General features: G+C 36.5%; 1 protein-coding gene across 2 annotated transcripts in view; it reads left to right on the top strand.

The window, feature by feature from the left end:
• chchd6a (coiled-coil-helix-coiled-coil-helix domain containing 6a) overlaps nt 1-8,298 on the top strand; it is an 81,711-nt gene extending 73,413 nt beyond the window's left edge. For both annotated transcript variants that reach the window (XM_067371320.1, XM_067371322.1), the window contains one exon: nt 6,681-8,298. In XM_067371320.1, coding sequence (XP_067227421.1) covers nt 6,681-6,704 — 24 coding nt within the window. In that variant the 3' untranslated portion in view covers nt 6,705-8,298. The remainder of the gene's footprint in view (nt 1-6,680) is intronic.
• The last annotated feature ends 13,258 nt before the right edge of the window (nt 8,299-21,556 follow it).

The raw sequence follows: 21,556 nt of genomic DNA on the forward strand, positions 1-21,556 counted from the left end.
TATACTTATTTAATTAAATAGCAGTCTTTTGCAATTTGATAAGGGCACAAAGCCATATTGAGCTTTCAGTTTCAATTTATTTGAGTTCGTTTGACAGATACTTTGCCAAAGCAATGGTTTTAATGTAGACTGATGAATATTCGTTTTGCTCCTGATGTGAATAGACCTTTTTGTTGGCGATTTGTTTTGCATTTTAGTTTCGCATTTGGTTTGAATAGGCCTAAAGTATTTTGTCCAGGTTGGCTCTTTTTGGAGAAAGAAATTTACATACCTCAATGAAACTTCCTGCCTAATGAAAGGTGAAGTGAAAGAGAGGTAGATCAGCTCTTATCAGGCTCATTAAATGTCTTATTCAGGACGTGCTTTATGCCAGATGTGTTGTGGAGTACTTCCTCTCGCATATTTGATTGCCTGTGACTGTGTGATTTATCTGACTATGAAATGAAAGGATCAGACAGATCAGAGAGCGGTATATCAGAAGTTGGTGAAGTTAAAATCAGCAGAACTTGCTCGTAGATTGAACTCACTGTCGCTGCTGGCGATTTCTTTCCTTTTTACCCCTCATGTACTCTGCTCAATGTAGAGTTCAGAGTCAAGCTCCCTCTCGGCCCTGTTTGTTTGTCTTGTTTGATCATTCTTCTTCATCTGCTTCTCTCTTGTTTGCCGTCGTAGTGACAGCAGCTGTCTCTCCCTGCCCTTAATGGTGAGGGGAGTTTAGACAAGGCCTCAGAGAGGAAAATGAGACACTAGGAAGCAGCTAACATCAGCCCAACTGTTTCTGTAGGTTACATCACTTTCTTTAGCAGACATCTAATTAGCTATGTAGCTCTATAAAGGTTCACAATGCCCCAACAAACACCAACTCTATATATATATATATGAAATTAAAGTGATTTAAAATTATTAATTCAATTTATTTATTTTCAGAAATTTAATTGATCACAATTTAATCGCACATCAAATTTGGCTGAGAAAGGATAATTTAAAGTCATTATTGTGATAAATGAGAAAATACAAAAAGGAGATTTAGAAAGAATTATTATATTTAATTTAACACAGAATTTATTAGACATAACCTTTTTGGCTACAATGGCCATGAGTCCATGAGGGTGAGGAAATGATGACAGAATTTTCATTTTTGGGTGAACTATAACTTTAATGTTCTTTTTATTAATATGGATTATTATTATTTTTTTGTTGATGAATTAATACTCTAAATAAGATTCTAAAACTGTCAGTAGGTGGCGGTAAATGTCTAAATGAGTAAGTCATTGAGTCATTCATTTGATTTGTTCAAATGGCTGATTCATTCAGGAATGAAGTAAATGCCTCTCTTTATGAATGGGCTATTGAATCAGTGGTTTCCGATTCGTTCAAAACACAAATTCATTCAGAAACACAGCTGTGTTGCTTGGAGATGTGCAATCGTTCTGCAATGGCTTTATAGGTAACAAAAACAGATAGTATTTTACAATATGACAAAATATTAACTTCTTATTTATTGAACTGTTGTATAAAATCAGTATCACATTTGCAGTTGTGCTATTCGGTACAAAAGCAGCACTTGTGTGATATTGCACTCATTGCTCATGTGATATTGCTTAACTATATCAAATGATATAAATAAGAAACAAAAACTCATACAGTGGCATTTTTGCCCCAATCAACATCAACAACTGTATGAAATGTCAGATGACATTTGTAGGTCTGGGGTGTGCGCATTATTTTTTCCATAACTAATTAACATGTTAAATCAATTGTGTGTGTGTATATACATGTATATAAATTAATACATTTTATTATGATTTATGTAAGGAAAAATTGAAAAGCTGTTGAATTCTTAGAAAATAATGCACACCTGAGGTGGTAATGCAGCCACAACGCGAAGTAGAGTGGCCATTACACCTCAGTTGTGCATTATTTTCTAAGAATCCAATGGCCCAGAGTAAATTATTCTGCTTATACTACGGTTACAACACCTCAAGACACTGTTCCGATGTTGTATTTCAAGACATTTGTCAGGTTTTTGTCCTTAAAACACTCTTGTGTGTGGGACTAATTTCTTACGCATCTCATCCCAAGCCTCCGTTGCTAATTCCAAAACGTCATTTCAGAACTAGTAACGGAGACTTGAGAGCCTTGATAGCAGAATAAACAGTTGATACAGAGAGAGAGAGAGAGAGAGAATAAGCATATGTGAATTAACTTGCATGAGTCTGTGCTTCTCTCACGGCAGCATTTCCTCGCTGTTGAGTCATGTATCTTAAGTTGCTACTGTAAACTATTTTACTGATTAATTTATCAGAGCAGTGCTGACAAAATGTTTCTGCGCAAGTATGTGTCCGTACTATATAGTACGTGTGTACATTTGAAAGAGAGAGCGCGCGAGAGTATGTGCTTTCAGGACACAATCAAATGTATTTTGTGGCAAAAACCATGACAATAATTTGTCGTTTTCATCCTATTGTTTACCCTGAAAATAATTCCACACCTTAGAACATTGGTCAACCAATCAGATTCGAGCATTCAGCAGCCCTGTAGTATAAACATATTTATTGTGCTTTAATCTCTCTCTCTCTCTCTCTCTCTCTAGATATATATATATATATATAATATATACTTTGATCATGCTTTAATTTTTATGACTTTTATACAAAAGTGTTTCTTTGTTGCATCATACTACTGTTTTTTTCCTCACAACTAAAATCTATCGATTTGTCATCAAGTGTAAATGAATCACTCTTGACTCATTTACACTCACAAACTCTTTTTCTTTCTTGGCAGTATTTGTCCTTCATGCATTGTGAGAAATCCATCACAGCTGTGATATTGATCTATCAGCGTTCTTATCTGTGTTATACGTTTCTCAGCTCTGAACCTTTTTTATGACACCCACTCCTCACCTCACCGCTTTTTAACCACAGGTCAATATACCACACTCGCACAGTCGGTGCGGTCGGCGTTCCTCAGGTCTCAGTGTTGGGCCTATTTTAATTATCTCTATATCCCACACTCTTAGTTCTGCTGCCCCTCCACCACCAGTTAGTTCCCTGTTTTGATCCAGGAGGTCCTCAGGAGGGTTATCAGAATTTGATTCGCTGCACAAACAATGGGTTTGGTTGCTTTCGACCACAGGGAAAGACAGTACAATCGATAAGGGACTGAAACATATACAAGCCTGCTGAGCTGACAGTGGCCTTGTGCAAAAGCTGTAGAAGGCGACCGCTGTGCAGTTTCTTTGTGATACTCAATTATGTAGGTTGTTATTTATAGAGAGTGTGCTTTAGTGAATTAAATGTATCTTTCTTCCTTTGTGTAGCCTGTATATGCATGTTTTAATGTCCCATGGGTCACAATTTATTATTTTTTTGTGTGTGTGTGTGTTACATGAATGTCACATTTAATTCTTGGAAAGGTTTTACAGTAAACATTTTATGACTGTAATGTATATATTTTATTATTTTATCCTAAAATATTGGTACATTTTAAAATGGTAAAAACTCCAATGATTTTTTTTCACTCTAAAGAAAGTGAAATAATCATAAACCTCTTTATTTATATTGTGATATTTATTTTTTTTACATGAATTACAACTTCATCCATCAATAATCAAGTATATATACATTTGTTTTTTTATAACAATATTTTGCTTCCATTTTAATGTAACTAAGTTTGTAAAATTATGCATGTGAAAATATTTAATTGTGTGTATTTAGGATATTAACTATGACACTAACTTTAGCAAGCCAATGAAGTTGCCATTTTAATTCCAAAAATATTTAAAATGTCATCATCCATAATTTCAGGTGTGATGGAAATGATGTTGTGGTTAAAATCTTCATGAAATTTAAGACAAGATGTCAGAACGATGAAAGATGCTTGCGTTTCTAGTGTTGGACATTGTAGGAAAGTTAAACTTGTGTAAAAGGTGAGTTTATTTTCTAAAAGTCCACAGGGCTAAAAGTTACCATAGCTGAAGAAACACTTATTCAAGTGTAGGATCTTTTTCCACAATCTTTTCTTTTACTAGAAACCTTTAACCCCTCACAGAAAGCCAATTTAATATTTGTTTGAGTCTTTTGAGGGCCATGCACAATAATTGTGCCGATATCCTGACCCAGGGTGATTTGTACCTCTGAGTTGAAAGACATAAATCCTCAGAGGTTAAACTGGCCCTTGGTGCTGCTGACAGGTTGCGTTAATTAACTCGCACCCTCTTCGTTTGCAGCATCCTCGTTTTGCCTGCATGTATGCTGAGAAGCTTCAGAGGTCAAGGCCAGCATTCAGAAATAATAGTTATGTGGGTTGCTTTGAATCTGAGTGATGTCATTGCAATGTCCTCCCTTTCGCCTGTTTCTCTTTGTTTCTCTCTTCATCTCCCTCCTCTTCTCATGCCCTGTCCTCCCTCCATCTCCTCCTGCCCTCCTCTCTGGCACACACCCGCTGTAATGTATGGAGCACCTCTGAATGACTGGAATTAAGGGCCCTGACCTTTAGTGGGTGATGATTACCCATGCAATGTAGTCCACCCCCTCGCTCGTGTGGGCCTGAATCCCACAGGCAGTGATGGCAGTGACTACAGATTTTTTTTTTTTTTTTTTTTTTTTTTTACTGTAAACTCTCTAAAATATTGTTTTTTGGCCAGGGTTTGTTTCAGTCCTGCAGGAACATCACCTTGTGGGTTTTCCTTTAAAAAAAAAAAAAAAAAGAACAGTGGAGGCTTCATTGTGTTTTTTTGTGTGTTTTTTTTAGCCTTTTCAAGATATTAGAGCTTTCTATTCTATTATAAAATTAAAAATATAATTAAGTCTACATTTTCAAATTTTTTGCCAAACCTTAATATTCTGGTGTATATTTCAGTCTCACTAAAAAAAATAAATACAACATTTTTTATATATATATATATATATATATATATATATATATGTGTGTGTACATATATGTATATATATATATATATATATATATACTAGGAGTGTAACGGTTCAGATTACTTATGGTTAGATTTTTATCACCGTTTTAGGGTCACTGTTTCAGTACAGTTCGGTATGTGCTTATGTTCAGAAAAAAGGACTACTATCAAGTAAAAATAAGAAAATAAGAACAAATAATCAAACTACACTGAATAGCACAAATAAATACAATTGAGAAAGTTACAAATTAAATAAACAGTGCTTTTCAGGGTTTTCAGGTAGGTTTAACAGTACTTTTTAGATACAGAAATTGAATAAAGTAAGCAAATGTAAAATAAGACTGCATATAATCTTCACTGTATAAATTAAAGTTTAATCCTTATAAAAGTTACAAAAGTTATTCAGTCTAGAGCAGTGAGTGATTTCTTTGTCTTTTGTTGTTTGATTAAAGGTGCCCTAGAACTTTTTTTTAAAAGATGTAATATAAGTCTAAGGTGTCCCCTGAATGTGTCTGTGAAGTTTCAGCTCAAAATACCCCATAGATTTTTAAAAAAAAATTTTAACTGCCTATTTTGGGGCATAATTAGAAATGAGCCGATTCAGGGTGTGTGGCCCTTTAAATCTCGTGCTCCACACCTTAAACAACATAAAAACAAGTTCAGACAGCTAATATAACCCTCAAAATGGATCTTTACAAAGTGTTCGTCATGCAGCATGTCTAATCGCGTAAGTACAGTGTTTATTTTGATGTTTACATTGATTCTGAATGAATTTGAGGCTTTGCTCCATGGCTAACAGCTAATGCTACACTGTTGGAGAGATTTATAAAGAATGAAGTTGTGTTTATGAATTATACAGACTGCAAGTGTTTAATAATGAAAATAGCGACGACTCTCTTGTCTCCGTGAATACAGTAATAAACGATGGTAACTTTAACAGTACATTAGCACCATGCTAACAAAACATTTAGAAAGACAATTTACAAATATCACTAAAAATATCATGCTATCATGAATCATGTCAGTTATTATTGCTCCATCTGCCATTTTTTGCTGTTGGCCTTGCTTGCTTACCTGGTCTGATGATTCAGCTGTGCACATCCAGACGTTCTGCCCTTGTCTAATGCCTTTCATAATGTTGGGAACATGGGCTGGCATATGCAAATATTGGGGGCGTACACCCCGACTGTTATGTAACAGTCGGTGTTGTGTTGAGATTCGCCTGTTCTTCGGAGGTCTTTTAAACAAATGAGATTTATATAAGGAGGAAACAATGGAGTTTGAAACACACTGTATGTCATTTCCATGTACTGAACTCTTGTTATTTAACTATGCCGAGGTAAATTCAATTTTTGAATCTAGGGCACCTTTAACATTAAAAACAGACAGCAGCAGTAGGAATATTAGGCTGCTGTCACTTTAAGACAATGCACGGATTCTATATACTGATAGTGTACATGTGCTTTGTCTTTCTCGACTGTTTATGTTCACTTAAGACATAACCTACTATGTTTGCTTGGATACTCGCCAAGATGTGCATGTTGACGTGTGAATTTGTCCAGTCAAGCGCAAGAAGACTTAAAAAAGCAATCTTAATTTAGTATTCACACGCTGTCTGCGTCCCTCATGCATTATAATATTGAATGTATTGATTGACAGACTAAATAAAAATTTTTGTACAGTAATTTAAATTGTAATCTAAAGTCTTGATGTTGATTATTAAAGATCTTTTTTGTCTCCCTCCTTTTTTTTGTCACTCTCTGAACAGAATCTGCTGGTGAATCACGGATAGAGAGTCATTCACCTCGGCAGCGGCGCCATCTTACCCGTCGCTCCCATTCATCTGAATGTTGGGTTTCACGGGCCGCTTCATCTTAAGCCTCTCCATCCAATTACCATCTGATCCCAGGGCTCGGAGTCGCACTCCAGTGTACTGAACAAGCTACATATTACAGGCCACTATGAGTATTCCATTATCTGTAACAGCACAGGAATGGGATCACCGAAACGCAAGGCTTGATTTTTATAAGAGTACACTCAGGAAGTCCTGATGCTTTTGTCAGGATTTTATTTATGCATTGTATTTCGGCAAAAGCATATCTTCATAAATGGATAACTGCCCAAAGCTGGTCCCGCCTCTGTCTTTTATTGTCCTTCAAATATGGCCAACTTGAGATCAATGTCTGAATCAATCTGTTAGTGAATTAATTTCTGGTTTGTTCCACATAAAAATAAGCCTGACATTGGCCGTTTTAAGGCATCAAAAATGTTCATCAAAAAATGATTTTTATTCATCCTCCTGTCGTTTCAAACTGCCAATATGCTGTTTTTTTTTGCTATAGGACACAAAAGGAGAATTAAAAGCATCTTTATGCAGCTCTTTTCTGTACAACAACAGTTGTAAAGCTTCTAAAAAGACAAACAAGTGCAAAGAATTTATATTAAATGTAATAGTAATAATAATAATTAGTATTATTTTATAATAATAATAATTATATCAATAAGTTAGACATGCTCTTAGTGGTTTTAAATCTTAACTTAAAACTTTTTTTCTCAGGCTAGCATACAAGTGATTCTGTATTTTTAAATTTTTTGTCTCCTAAATTTGTTTTGATGTATGTTTCTATTTTTCATTTCAATGTATTTTATTTGTATGTTCTTGTAAAGCGCTTTGAGATTTTGAGACGTTTCTTCTTCTTTTTCCGCTCTGAGAGTCTATGACAGCCCATAGAACCGCTTGCGGAAAGGTTATGAAATTTGGCACTCTGAAATGTCACCATAGCAAATTTGGAGTCTCTAGGTCAATCCCTCTAGCGCCACCATCTGTCCAAAGTTTCACTCACATTTATGCAAATAACTTTTGAACCATAAGGGCTAGAAACAAAAATCTTTTTTCCTCTGATTCCTTGTGAAGACGATTTGATTGCAAAATTTTCTGAAAAACCTACTTTTTTGAACTCCTAGGCCGTTGCTTCAATTTACATGAAAATTGAACCAGATCATATTCAAACCCTGCTGACAAAAAGTTATGGATTAAAGTCGATTTTGAAAAACACGCAAAAGAATTTTATGTAGCGCTTGCAAAAAATAGGCATAAGGCTGTATCTCTGCAACACTTTATCGTATTCAGACCAAACTTGGTACGTGTCACCAAAAGCATGACCTGAGGCAACAAGCAGCGTTTCGGTGCAGTGCCACCTACTGGTCTGGAGATACAAAAAAAAATGGCTATTTTTGCTTATATCTTCTGATGGTTTTGTCTCGTTAGATTCCGGGCGTCATGCTGAGTCGAATGATATTCAATTTTCCCATATCAATATGTCGGCCATTTTGAATTTTGTTCAACAATGCTGTATTTTATGAACCCATTAGTGCATTGTTATGAAATAAACCAGTTAATCATTATTATTGAATGTATTTATAATTTTACAGCTATTTTGTCTGAAACGATCTTAATAGATCTTTAATTGCTCACTGTTACAGTTGGTCAGATGCTCACAGCCATGTTGTTGTGCCGCCTTTTTTGTGCTTGGCCCCGTAATTGCTGCTTGCAGCTATATTTATTATTATTATTAAATTATAGGGACAGTTACAGAAAGACAGAAATACCTTGAAAGTAAATAAAAATAGAATGAATAGTATAATAATGATAAGAATGATGATTATTTGTTATTATTTTATATTGTATTGTGATTAATATTAATTATATTTTATGACATATCAACAATATAATGTAATATTAATTATAATCATTATAATAATATTAACCATAACAATTATTGAACTTTTATATACATATATTTTAAATACCATTTAAAGTTATAATTGTTATATTATAAAATAAATTATTGTATATTAATTTCTGGGTGAACTATGCCTTTAGTCGAATTGAATTTCATTAGAAATGCATAAAATATTGTGATCTGATTGAATATAGCCTATGTTTGAAATAGGATGAAATGATTGACATCAAGAAGAGAGATGAAGATGTGATTGATCTGCGAGGAATGACACGGTTTCGGTGTCATACACACACATAGACATACTAGCTCAATTTGTTGCTTTTGACATTGCCGGGTCTCCCATGTGAGCTCAGGCAATTATGGTGAGATGGCATCACACACACAACCCTCAATTATCCTGCTGACACACACTGCATCTCGACATCGGTTCAGATGCGCACACACACTCCATGTCAGAATATACACACCTCTCTGTCAAGCCTAATAAGGTTCTCAATCCATGCTAGCAGGATTGACTTGGGAATTACCTTGTTAAGGATACAGCCGAACCGAGCACATTTCCTTCGCTGCATGTGTTTATGTGCAGCTGGTGTGTAGGGCAAACTGGGATATGTTGCTTTGAATCAAAACTCACCTTTTCTTAACTGTAAAAGTAGGTTGATGAAACTTATTTTCCCTTTAAATCTTTAAATAAATTGCTTATGACAACTGGCCCTTCGGTGCTACCTACAGCCATTCCAATATACCACCACTTATCTTTAAACAGAAATACTTTGACATACAGTAATGCTTTAGAAAAATAAACCGCGTGTAATAAGACAGTGTGCTAACATGTGCGAATGTGCGAAAACCTCTAGCACAGGCTCTTCAGACAGCGATCACACACTCGGCAGAAGTGCCCTGCGTGGTGTGCCGAGGACAAGATGGCAGGCGATAGCAGGAGCGAGGAAAGGGCCAAAGGTTAACATAATAAGTGCTCCATCATACACCAATGAGGTCTGACAGCTCAACCATACACAGCTCACATTAAAGAGAGAAAGAGAGCAAGTGGGTTTACCTCTGTACACCTCTAACACAAGCTTTCTAACCTTGTAGACTGTCACATATGCACTGATCAGCACCAAAAATGCAAATTAAAAACTAATGAATACGTACTATATGGGAAAACATGGTACTTTCCGTATGTCGATGTAAGTTTGCAGGAATGGTATCTAGACCTAGAATAGAACTAACCTCTGAATATATTTTATTTGTTTAAAAATAAAAATTCTGTTTTGATGCATGCAGATCGTCTTTTAAAGAAAAAGAGGACCACAATAGGCTCCTCATTAGTGGCATTTTACTTTATAGGGGATATTGTATTCTTTTTGAGCATCAATAATAATTTTTCTTATTTATTGTTCTTATACTTAATTTTATTTTTGGTTATAGTGAATATTGTGTATGTGTGTGCATATTTTATATATATATATATATATATATATATATATATACACATGTATATGCCATATGCCTGCCATATATATATGCATGCAGGGATAATGTATTATTTTTGAGCTTCAATGGTAATAAGATTTTTTTTATATTTTATTATTTTATTTTTGCTCATAGGTGATATTGTGTTCTTTTTAAGCATCAATAATAATGTATTATTCTTTTACTTTTTAATATATTATTATTTTATATATATATATATATATTTTTTTATAGATAATCTATGATAACGATAATACGGAAGAGGATTAGGGCCAAGCAATAATAAAAAAATAAAACCATCTCGAGATTAAAGTTGTTACATTTTGAGAAAAAAGTCGAGATAAAATGTTGAGAATAAAGTTATTAAATTATGAGAATAAAGTCATTAAATTACGAGAAAAAATGAGTTATATTATGAGAACAAATTCATAATTTAACGAATTTGTTCTCGTAATTTAATGACTTTTTTTCTCATAATTTAATAACTTTATTCTCAACATTTTATCTCGACTTTTTTCTCTAAATTTAATGAGATTTTTTTTACTATTATTTCACTTTTTGGGTACGGGATATTGTACTCTTATACCTTGAGTGTCAATGATAATTATTTTATTTTTTATTTTTATTATATTTTATATTATATTTTATATTATATTTGGTTGTAGCAGATATTGTATTATTTTAGTTAATCTATGATAATGATAATTATTTCTTTATTTTATTTTTGCACGAAGGGATAATGTATTATTTTTGAGCGTCAATGGTAATAAGATTTTTATTTTATATTTTTATTATTTTGTTTTTGCTTGTAGGTGATATTGTGTTCTTTTTAAGCATCAATGATAATGATAATTACTTTGTTTTTGCTTGTAGAGGAAAATGTATTCTTATTGAGCTTCAATGATAAGATTTATTTTATTTGTATTTGGTGGATATTGTATTCTTTCTGAGCATCAATAGTAATTATTTTATTTTATCTTCTGCTGTGAATGAAACTCTGCAATCAACTTTCAAGCCGTTATTACCACCAGGTACAACCTGTATGCATTAGAGAAAAGAAGAAAGTCTTTTTTTTGTGATTATATATATATATATATATATATATATATATATATATATATATATATATATATATATATTATATATATATATATATGTATATATATATATATATATATAGTACTTTGATTATGGCCTCTGAGTACCTGTGCTGCTGCCCTTTTGAATTCCGACAATTCAGAATTTTTTTCTGAAATAACTCAAAATAGAATCTGCATAAAAAAAAAAAAACATAACAGCACTGAGCATATGTAATCAGCCTCAAGTGAACATGCTGCCTTTGTCAGGGCTAGCTGAAAGAATACCATTTTTATCCTCGGATTCCCCTCAGTGTCCACCCCACTGTCTCTGCTGATCCACTCTCTCTCCCAGGCTTCACTCCCTGCCAGCTCAATCTCCGTCCTTCCCGAGCATGTGCCCCTGACATTTGGATTGTGCTAACAGCCGCCCCCTTTGGGCAAACAGCGTCTGACTGAGGTTGTGGAGCGCACTGTTATTACCATCATGTTGTGCGCGCCATCGCCATGCCGCTCTCCCTCCTCCAGGGCTCGACCTGCACTGACGCACATGGGCTTCCTGCACTGGAGCCGCAGCACAACACTGATTTAGAGAAATATATAAACACACCTAGCTGACATTACATTACCATACACATGCGGTCTGTCTCTCACACTCGTACAGCTGACATTTATCTTCAAATACCATGACACCCTTCCTCTTTTATTAGATCCTCTCACTGTGCAAAGATGAGCGTAATTAGAGAGGAACAGCCCCCGCTCTCTTCCGTCCCTTTTTATTGCTTTTCACTCATCTCCTTTTTGCGAGAGTGAGAGATCTTGTGGCATACAATGGCGTAATGTACCCCCACAGGAGCCCTGCTGAGGCTGTGTGGTTTTGGAAGAGGGGGGACGTGTCTCACACCGTCAGCCGGTTACAGTTGCCAGGCTTTTAGTTTTTCAGCCGAATTGAAGGGCAACTTTTGACACGACTTTTTTTCAAGAGTTGGCTAGCAAGAGATTCTTGGACTTTTAATGCTGAATTCCTCTTGCTTGTTGTCTGAAGACGCATCAAAATTGGGAAATCTAATTTAAATCTGAAAATAATAAGAATATTTTAATATTGAAGGTAAGTGTCCGCACACAGATTTCTACACGATTCTGCGCTCATGAGAGTCTATATAAAGATTTTACATACCCAACGTTATCAACACAGTTGCGAGAGGTAGTCAATAGAAGGGCAGTGATGTGTCAGAACTCATATTTATTACAGAGACAGCTCTATAATACGAGCTAAAAATGAAGGCTCGTATTATAAAAGTTTCAAAACTCTGCTCTCGTTTGTCACATCATTATTTTTCATATTACCTGAGCATAATTTCGCTGGCTTCCACAGCAGATCACACTAAACGTGTAATCACTTATTTTAATGCCCTCCGTGTTTACTTCCGTATGACGGCGCACTGTGTGTGTTGCCAAGTCCGCGATTTTCCCGCAGAATTAAGGGGCGGTCACACTGCGCTTTTCGTTCCATTGACTTCCATTCAAACGCATGCGAATGCGTCAGACCGGAAACGCAAGCCCGTGCGAAAAATTTAGCATTTCGCTGCGTTCCAAAGTTCAAATTTGGTGAACTCTGACCTGCGAATTCGCATCATGTGAAGACGTGCGACCAGTACAAGATCGATTCGTCACGGCATGACCTCTTGGTTGAATGAAAAGAATTATATTTTTGCAGTAAAGTCGAGTAGGTTCTGTATTTTTACATTTTAAATGTATTACTTCAAGTTATATGTTGAATTCATGTTTATAAAAAAGACGCTGTAGACCGTGATGTCATATCACGACCATTACAGCATCCAAAGAAATTTCGCACGTTCTAGTGTGACCACGGCTTTAAGGCCTGTACACACCGGGACGAATATCCAAAAGATTATCGCCGACGTTTAACGCCTCGTGACTAATAATGGGCGCCAATGTGAGTGTGCAAAACGCACAAGTGCGAAAAACGCCAGGCGTAAAAGCGTCATTTTTTAAAAAATGCCTTCGTTTTTTTAAACGAACGGGTTTAAAATGGGTTCGTTTTTTTGGTTTGACGCTCTGCGTTAAAAACTTGCCTTAAAACATAACTTGGTGGCGCTCAAGCACAAAACGGTCTTGCCGAGTACACATTGATACCAAGACGACAAAGAGGAAGTAGACGAGGAATACCCCTACAAACTTGGTGCTCTGCCAGTTCTTGGCCACACCAATAGATGTGTACTATATCTGTATTTTTACTGTTTTTTTTTTTTTTCTTTTACATTCAAGAAATATAGTTGAGAATGTCTATTTCATAAATATGTTTATTTGCACTATCGTTCACATGCACTACTGTCATTGTGACTTTTTTGGACTACCGTTTCTTACTACCATCACTCATATGACATATATATGCCATATATGCCATTTTATATCTGCATTTTTATCTTTATTAATATCATAAATATGTTTATTTGCATTACCGTTAAGCACAAGCGCCACATACTGTCAGGGAGTGAATTTGCACGTTCATACCCAAGTGAAAATCACTTGGGTATGAACACAAGAAATGTTTTGAAAAACGATATGCGCGTGCGATATTCATCCCGGTGTGCACAGGCCTTTAGGTTACTTTTTCACTGTTGCTCCGGGTTGTTTTGCAACTCCATGGCCACACTAACACGATATTTAACCCCCGAAACGCGATTTTTACCCGGATAGCCCAAGGAACGTGATTGGGCTGTTTTGGACTAGTTCTGAGAAGCAATTGAGTGGATTTTGTGGTAAACCCTGTTTGTATCGTTCTTTTGCACATGCAGGTCAGTTCAGAAGCATGATCTGTTCACACTGTAAATCTAATATTAGACACATATATACAAAAAAAATCAGATCTGAGCAAAAATCATAATTGAACATTAAGTTTCGCAGTGTGAACGTAGCCTGAGAAACACTATTGAAAGTGGATCGGACTGAGCACCAAAACACACTTGTAGCCAATCAGCAGTGAGGGGCGTATACACTCATGAGGGGGGAGGTGCCTCTGCTGCAAAGCATGTTTGTGAAATTGGGAGGCGGAGCTATCAAGATAGGGGTGTATTCCTTTTAAGTAGGGGTGTGTTTTTTGGGGGGGGTTTCAAATATCAAATTGCTTACTGCACCTTTAAATGCCCAGGAAAATGATGCAGTAAATTGCAAAATTAAGGTGTGACCAATGGACAATAAATGGTCATTGGGTCAGCAGGGTCACAAAAAATAGGTTGAGAAGAAAAGATGCATGTTAACTGCAAAAGAATGAAGGTGTGAAACAATCAGGAACCCTTTCGCATATACAGTGTATCACTTTCATTTTAGTGTGTGGACATATTTAACATTAAAAAATAAGGCATTCTGATTTTCTTGTTTTCATGTTTGTTTTTCTATTTTCATTAAAAAGTTATGCTGATAATATATTTGGTAATGGAAAAAAAGCTATTAAATAAAAAATCGACGGTGGTCTCAGACTTTTGAGCCCATTTTATTTGCACTAAGGTAATGCATTTACTGTTTTCTTTATCATGACCTCAGTGACTTACTTTTTTTTGGGTGGGGGTAAAAAGTAGCAGGTTACACTGTAATACATGACTTTTTAAATAAGTGACATGCATTAGTTTCAGTATTTATCAAGTATTCAATGAGTTTAGTGACAAATAAAGTCACATAAAATAAGCCTATTGTTTGCTTAGTTTAAACAGAAGCGCTGTACCACCACCAAATTGTCTGTAAAGATGTAATCCAGAATAAAACCTGTTCTAAAATACACCGGCTCTGCCCCACTTCCACCCATCAGCAGTTCGGATGTGACTTTGGTAAATGAAATGCCACATTAATGCCTGAAATGTTGCTGCTGTCGTGAGAACCTCATTTTTTGTCAGCTGTCTACTTGCGGTGCAGTGTAAATACTGTTCTATAATAATTGTTATGTTGTTAAGAGGGTATTTTGCTGTTATATATCAAGATCACTTGCTGTTATTTCACCATAAAGGCATTAACTATTGTTGGCGCATTGACTAGTACCCAATAAAGCATTGCTGACAACCGCAGCTCTCGTTCTAAATTAACTTAGCACTTTAGATACTCATATGTTTGGATTACATCTCTAAGAGCCTCATTTTAGTTCCCAAAGCAATAAGTCACAGGTTGGTAGTTTGAGTGCCTGCCTGTTTCAATGAAATCAGAGCGATCCCATCAGATGGGCCTGTTAAGTGGGCTTTGCTCCTAATGCCCCTCTTATTGCCTTCATCACCATGCTACAGTGGCTTTATTTGCTCTGCTAAACTTCCTCATGGCCTTTTAATGGTAGTGAATTGATTATTAACTGCTGTGACCATTCAAGGTTCTCCAATGCTCGGGTTTGGAAGATTTTCAACCATGTCCTGTTGGGTAAGAGCTGAGGTGAGTCAATGGTCATACATTGTGGTGGCTTGTAATAATTTAGAAGAGCCTATAGTGTGTTGGCAGCTGAATGGTTGTGGATTAAGTCCTTAATTTGTTAACATTATGACCAAGTTACTTAAGGTGGTGATACATGAGGCAACTTTTGGAACAATGTTGACGGTAAATGTTGCCGAGCGATGTTGCTTGGGCACTTTCCCATTGAGAATGGGCAACAAATTGCGATCTAAAGTATTAAGATATAAATTTATTGCCCATTCTCAATGGGAAAGTGCCCAAGCAACATTGCTTGGCAACACTGCTCAAAAAGTTGCCCCATGTATCATCACCTTCAAAGTCAACATGGCATTCACATTCCATTTTATGTTTGGAAAGTGACATTTCTGAGGGAAACAGAATATTTGGGTAAAATATGAAGGGTGGGAGATTTTATTCTATCTGGAACTCATTAGGTCATGAAAAGAAAGCTTTCCTTACCAGGAATGGGGCCACCACCACCCACTTTTAAAAGGTTAGTTCACCCAGAAATCAAAATTCTGTCATTAATTACTCCCCTTCATGTTGTTTCAAGAGCAACATCGCTCGGCAACATTGTTCAAAAAGATGCCCCATGTATCACCACCTTTAGTAACTTGGTCATAATGTTCACAATAACTTTATTCAACAATATCTAGTGATGGACGATTTCACAACACTGCTTCATGAAGCTTCGAAACTTTACGAATCTTTTGTTTCAAATCAGTGGTTCGAAAGCGTGTATCAAACTGCCAAAGTCACGACCCCCACTGGAATTTTAAAACACATATGATGTAACAGATCCTCTTTACTGAAATCACATGACTTTGGCAGTTTGATACACGCTCCGAACCACTGATTCGAAACAAAAGATTCGTAAAGCTTCGAAGCTTCATGAAGCAGTGTTTTGGATCCTTTTTCAGTGAAAAGGATGCTTGCTAACAAGTTGCTAAATGGGACCCAGAGCTTATTTTCTGCAGGTGAAGAGAAACTTTTTGTCAAACTATTGATAAAGTCTCAAAACAAGAGACTGTTCTACATGGCTATATACATTTCCTTAACAACTATGTGGAGGATCAGTTAAGATGGGATAAAGGGGTATTATGAATACTATAAGACTATACTTTCAGTTATTTGCTAGTATAGCTTGTAGAGCTACAGAACAGAACTTAGAAACTTTAATTCTGAACTTCATGAAAGCAATGAATTCAGTCCCACGTTGACATCCTATGGCACCCGATGTAATAGGACGTTTGACAGGCAGGTTTCAATTAGCGTGACTGCAAGTCTTGTATCTTTTAATAGGAAATCCGCCGCTGCTGTGAGGAGAAAGCTTCAATGCTCTCTGCTGCATCTTAATAAAAATATGTATAAAAAAGAGAAGAAGAACTGGGTTTCCACAGCAACTGGCACCTGAGTAACGGCGGAGACGTGCTTGAAGGCATCAGGTTAGAAAATGACATCTTTGCATCCTGATGTGTCCGCATTGATCCCGTGTCATACCCAATTACAACGCATGCTGTCGTACAGGCGCGTGCTATTCAGCACAAGAGCTACTCTCAAACGAACACACGCTGTCGCACTTCTCCTCAGACGTCTCAGGAAGTGGTTTTAATGAATACTTGCCCCCATACCTTTTCTTTACTACCTTTCCATACACTTCTCGTGTTTACCTTAGCGAAAAAACGCAGCGACGTCGATTCCGCTTTGAATTCGGATGCGTCGAGAATGGCGATAAAGCCTACTAAGATTGGCAGCGTTTAATACTGAAAAATCTCTTAAGTAATCTTCAATTATACAACGTATTTATCTTTCATTGTGACAGGGAAGTGATCAATAGTCCCTCCAGATCTGATTCTTCATCCTAGTTCGACACATTGAGGGTTATTTTTTCATGTTTCATGCCTGGATTGGTATATTTATAATCATTGCTTGAGAGGAATCAATATTTTCCTTTCTCCTGAGAGAAGACAAAATATATACCAGAAGCTCTCTTGAGGTTTTACTGCAATCTTTCATTCTTATGTTGACTGACTTGTCCCACTGCTGCACTGTTTCTAGGAGCAGCATGCATTGAAGTGCTCTACAGAACATCTTTGATGCACTCACAAACTCTGGTCTCGCGTCAAGCGCTTATACACCGCGTGCGATTCGACCTGACGGAAACAACCCATGAAATCTCAGGTAGGTGCTTGATTCTGCCTGAAATGTGTACTTAGCCCTTGCACAGCTAAGAGATCCATTTGAGCACCACACAGTCAGCTCCTCTTTTACTCAGCCTCTTTCAACTGCCTGAACCCATTTTCTGCTTGTTTCGTTTCAGAGTCTCCTCACCGAGGGGAACACGGCCGACAATAGGCCCTAATTAAAGCATGCTGTGGGCTGACAGAGCCCATTCTTTGCCACAGCGTCCCGTTTAAGCTGGGCCTCCCTTCCTGTGCCATCCACACCCACCTCACTCCACTAATTTCAAGTGGAACCGTGAAGGCTTAATGGAAGACCTCGGATGACAGGAAGTCAACGTGACCTGGTGGGTCTCTCGGATAGTTTCTTTTGTGTTTCCCTTTAACACTGTAGCAGATCACAGTTTCTTCTATGTATTTTATTTAATTCAGTATTTGTAATTTAGAGTGATGGTCAGATTGCATTGGCATTCTGAAACCCCAGGAACTGGCTCTACTAGCCCGGTCCATAATCCAGCCCTGGTTTTCCAACACTTCTATTATCAGTAATATAATCCTTGATAACTGGGGAAAAAAAGATTGAATTTCCATCACACAACATCTATTCATTTTGTCAGACCAAATTTCATAAGCAAAACAAGCAGCTGGATTTGGAAACTCGGTTTGTAATCAAACTGGACAAAACAAACATCTTATCCTTAATGAAAAGAGTGGGAGCAATGCCAGCTAGACCATTACCAAACCTCCGCTGAAGCCCTTACAAGTACTTCACAAAATAGTCTGACAGATGGGCTACAGCTCACTACCAACCCACAAGGCCACCTTGGTTGGTTTGGTCAGGCATAAACCCCACCGCATAAACAATGTGGCAATCACAGCCAGACCACATCAAATATCTAAGCCTGTTGTCAGGTGGTGGCCAAATGTCCAATCCAGGGATATTACCTAATGGACACTTCCTCCACCTCAAACCTGGGAGTAATTCCAGCAGAAGTATTGGCTATGTTGGTGACTCATGGGCAGGGCTGCATTAACAAGCCCCAGGGCCCGAGGGCTGAGCTACGAAGCGGATTGGCTGATTGGCTGTGAAGCACCTGAACTATTCCCGGTAGGCCGAAAACACCATGCCCCCACATATACGTAAGACCTTCGTTCATCTTCGGAACACAAATTAAGATATTTTTGATTAAATCCGATGGCGCAGCGAGGCCTGTGTAGACATTAATGTTACTTCCTCTCTCAAGATCCATAAAGGTATTTTTTGTGCACCAAAAAACCCCCGACTTTTTAACAATATCTAGTGATGGCCGATTTCAAAACACTGTTTCTTGAAGCTTCTGAGCTTTACAAATCAAATCAGTGGATCGGAGCGCCAATGTCAAATGTGATTTCAGCAGTTTGGCTGTCTGATACGTGATCCGAATCACTGATGCGGCTCAAAAGATTCATAACGCTCTGAAGCAGTTTTTTTAAGTCAGCCAACACTAGATATTGTTAAAAAGTCGTTTTTGTTTTTTGCCGCACAAAAAATATTCTCATCGCTTTATAATATTAAAGGGTTAGTTCACCAAAAAATGAAAATTCTGTCATTTATTACTCACCCTCATGCCGTTCCACACCCGTAAGACCTTCATTAATCTTCAGAACACAAATTAAGATATTTCAGTTGAAATCCGATGGCTCAGTGAGGCCTGCATAGGAAGTGCTCTCTCAAGATCCATAAAGGTACTAAAAACATATTTAAATCGGTTCATGTGAGTACAGTGGTTCAATATTAATATTATAAACAAAATAACAACTTATTTAGTGATGGCCGATTTCAAAACACTGCTTCATGAAGCATCGGAGCACAAATTAATCAGTGTGTCGAATCATGATTTGGATTGCATGTCAAGATGCAAACTGCTGAAATCACGTGACTTTGGCGCTCCGAACAGCAGATTCGATACACTGATTCATTTGTGCTCCGATGCTTTCTGAAGCAGTGTTTTGAAATCGGCCATCACTAAATAAGTCGTTATTTTGTTATTTTTGGCGCTCCAAAAATATTCTCGTCGCTTTATAATATTAATATTGAACCACTGTACTCACATGAACCGAAGTGACATTGCTTAATATGGAGGCCTCACTGAGCCATCGGATTTCAACTAAAATATCTTAATTTGTGTTCAGAAGATTAACGAAGGTCTTACGGGTAACGGCATGAGGGTCAGTAATAAATGACAGAATTTTCATTTTTGGGTGAACTAACCCCTTTAAGGTTGAACCACTGTACTCACATGAACTGATTAAAATATGTTTTAGTACCTTTATGGATCTTGAGAGAGGAAACACCATTGCTGTCTATGGAGGCCTCACTGAGCCATCGGAATTAATCAAAAATATCTTAATTTGTGTTCTGAAGATGAACAAAGGTCTTTGGGGTGTAGAACGACATGAAGGTGAGTAATTAATGACATTATTTTCATTTTTGGGCGAACTAACCCTTTAAGATAAAAAAATATATTTATTCAATTTCATATTTTTCATCTTTGATATATGTATGTATACCTTACATTATAAAAAAAAAAAATTAATTTATATAAAAATATTAAAATAGTTTTTTAACATTTAATACATTCTTCAGACATTCATCTACATTGTTGCACTGAAGAATTTGAAAACTTTTTATTTAATATTATTAATATATTTAAGATGAATACTTTTACATTTATTTAAATACATTTCTAACACTGAATTTAGTCAATATAGTGGAATAAAAACAACGCCTAGTCTTTTTCACTGCAACTTCAAAGGAAGCTAGACAATTTTGTCAAAGCTACAGTTGATACCTGAGGTAATTTTATGTTACACTGTTTACTAGCCTGGCATAATGATCTCATCGCAAATACTTCTCACCATTTATTCTGAGGGTATGACCAATTGTTTTCCATATAGTTTTCATAGAGTTTGACTTGTCAAAATGTGGTGGCTTTTTCTGGACCACAGTGATTAACTTCTCCGCAATGTCGTCTGACATTTTAAATGCGCGACCACTTAAATTAGAATAGATTCTGATTGGCTGTCAGTGTTTTATCATTCAACAGCTAGAAAAAAAAGTGAAAGTGATCCCAATGATATTGTTTCTCTATATCGTTATCGTTATAGTTGAGGAGTTATATTTAGAACGATTTTTAGAACTATATCTTTATCAATATCTTTATAGTTATCGTTCTTGGTGTGAACAGGCCTTTTATGTCTATTGAACATTTAAGACAGACATAGTTAATAAAACCATCATAACTCTAAGAAAACAATCAAAACCTTAGTAATTAGACATGTTGGAAAACATGGTTTGGTTGGTTTTTAGGTGTTACTCGATTTTTTTTATTACTGTTATTATCTTTTGTCAGTGACAAATTTGTTTCTGCAATCCAGTAGAACTGTCCTAAGGTAAATAAACACTGCACGTGTTGAACTCAAAGAGGTATTAGCACAACTTGGTTTATTCTGACTCAAGAGTACATTTTTACACGTGAGGCTGGATATGTCTTGAAACTCACTGCAGGACAACTAGAAATCCAGTGCTCCTTTCACTGGTATTATAACAGCTTGAGGCTGTGTATCCATGCACTGGTAAAGCTCATTTCAAACACTCAAGAGTTGCTCGAAAATGACCCGGCACCTCCTGGTAACTCTTGACATGAATGAAAACATCTGTCAGAGCCCTCTTGCTGTGCA

Source organism: Chanodichthys erythropterus, chromosome 20 (assembly GCF_024489055.1).
Source record: "Chanodichthys erythropterus isolate Z2021 chromosome 20, ASM2448905v1, whole genome shotgun sequence".
Taxonomy (NCBI): domain Eukaryota; kingdom Metazoa; phylum Chordata; class Actinopteri; order Cypriniformes; family Xenocyprididae; genus Chanodichthys; species Chanodichthys erythropterus.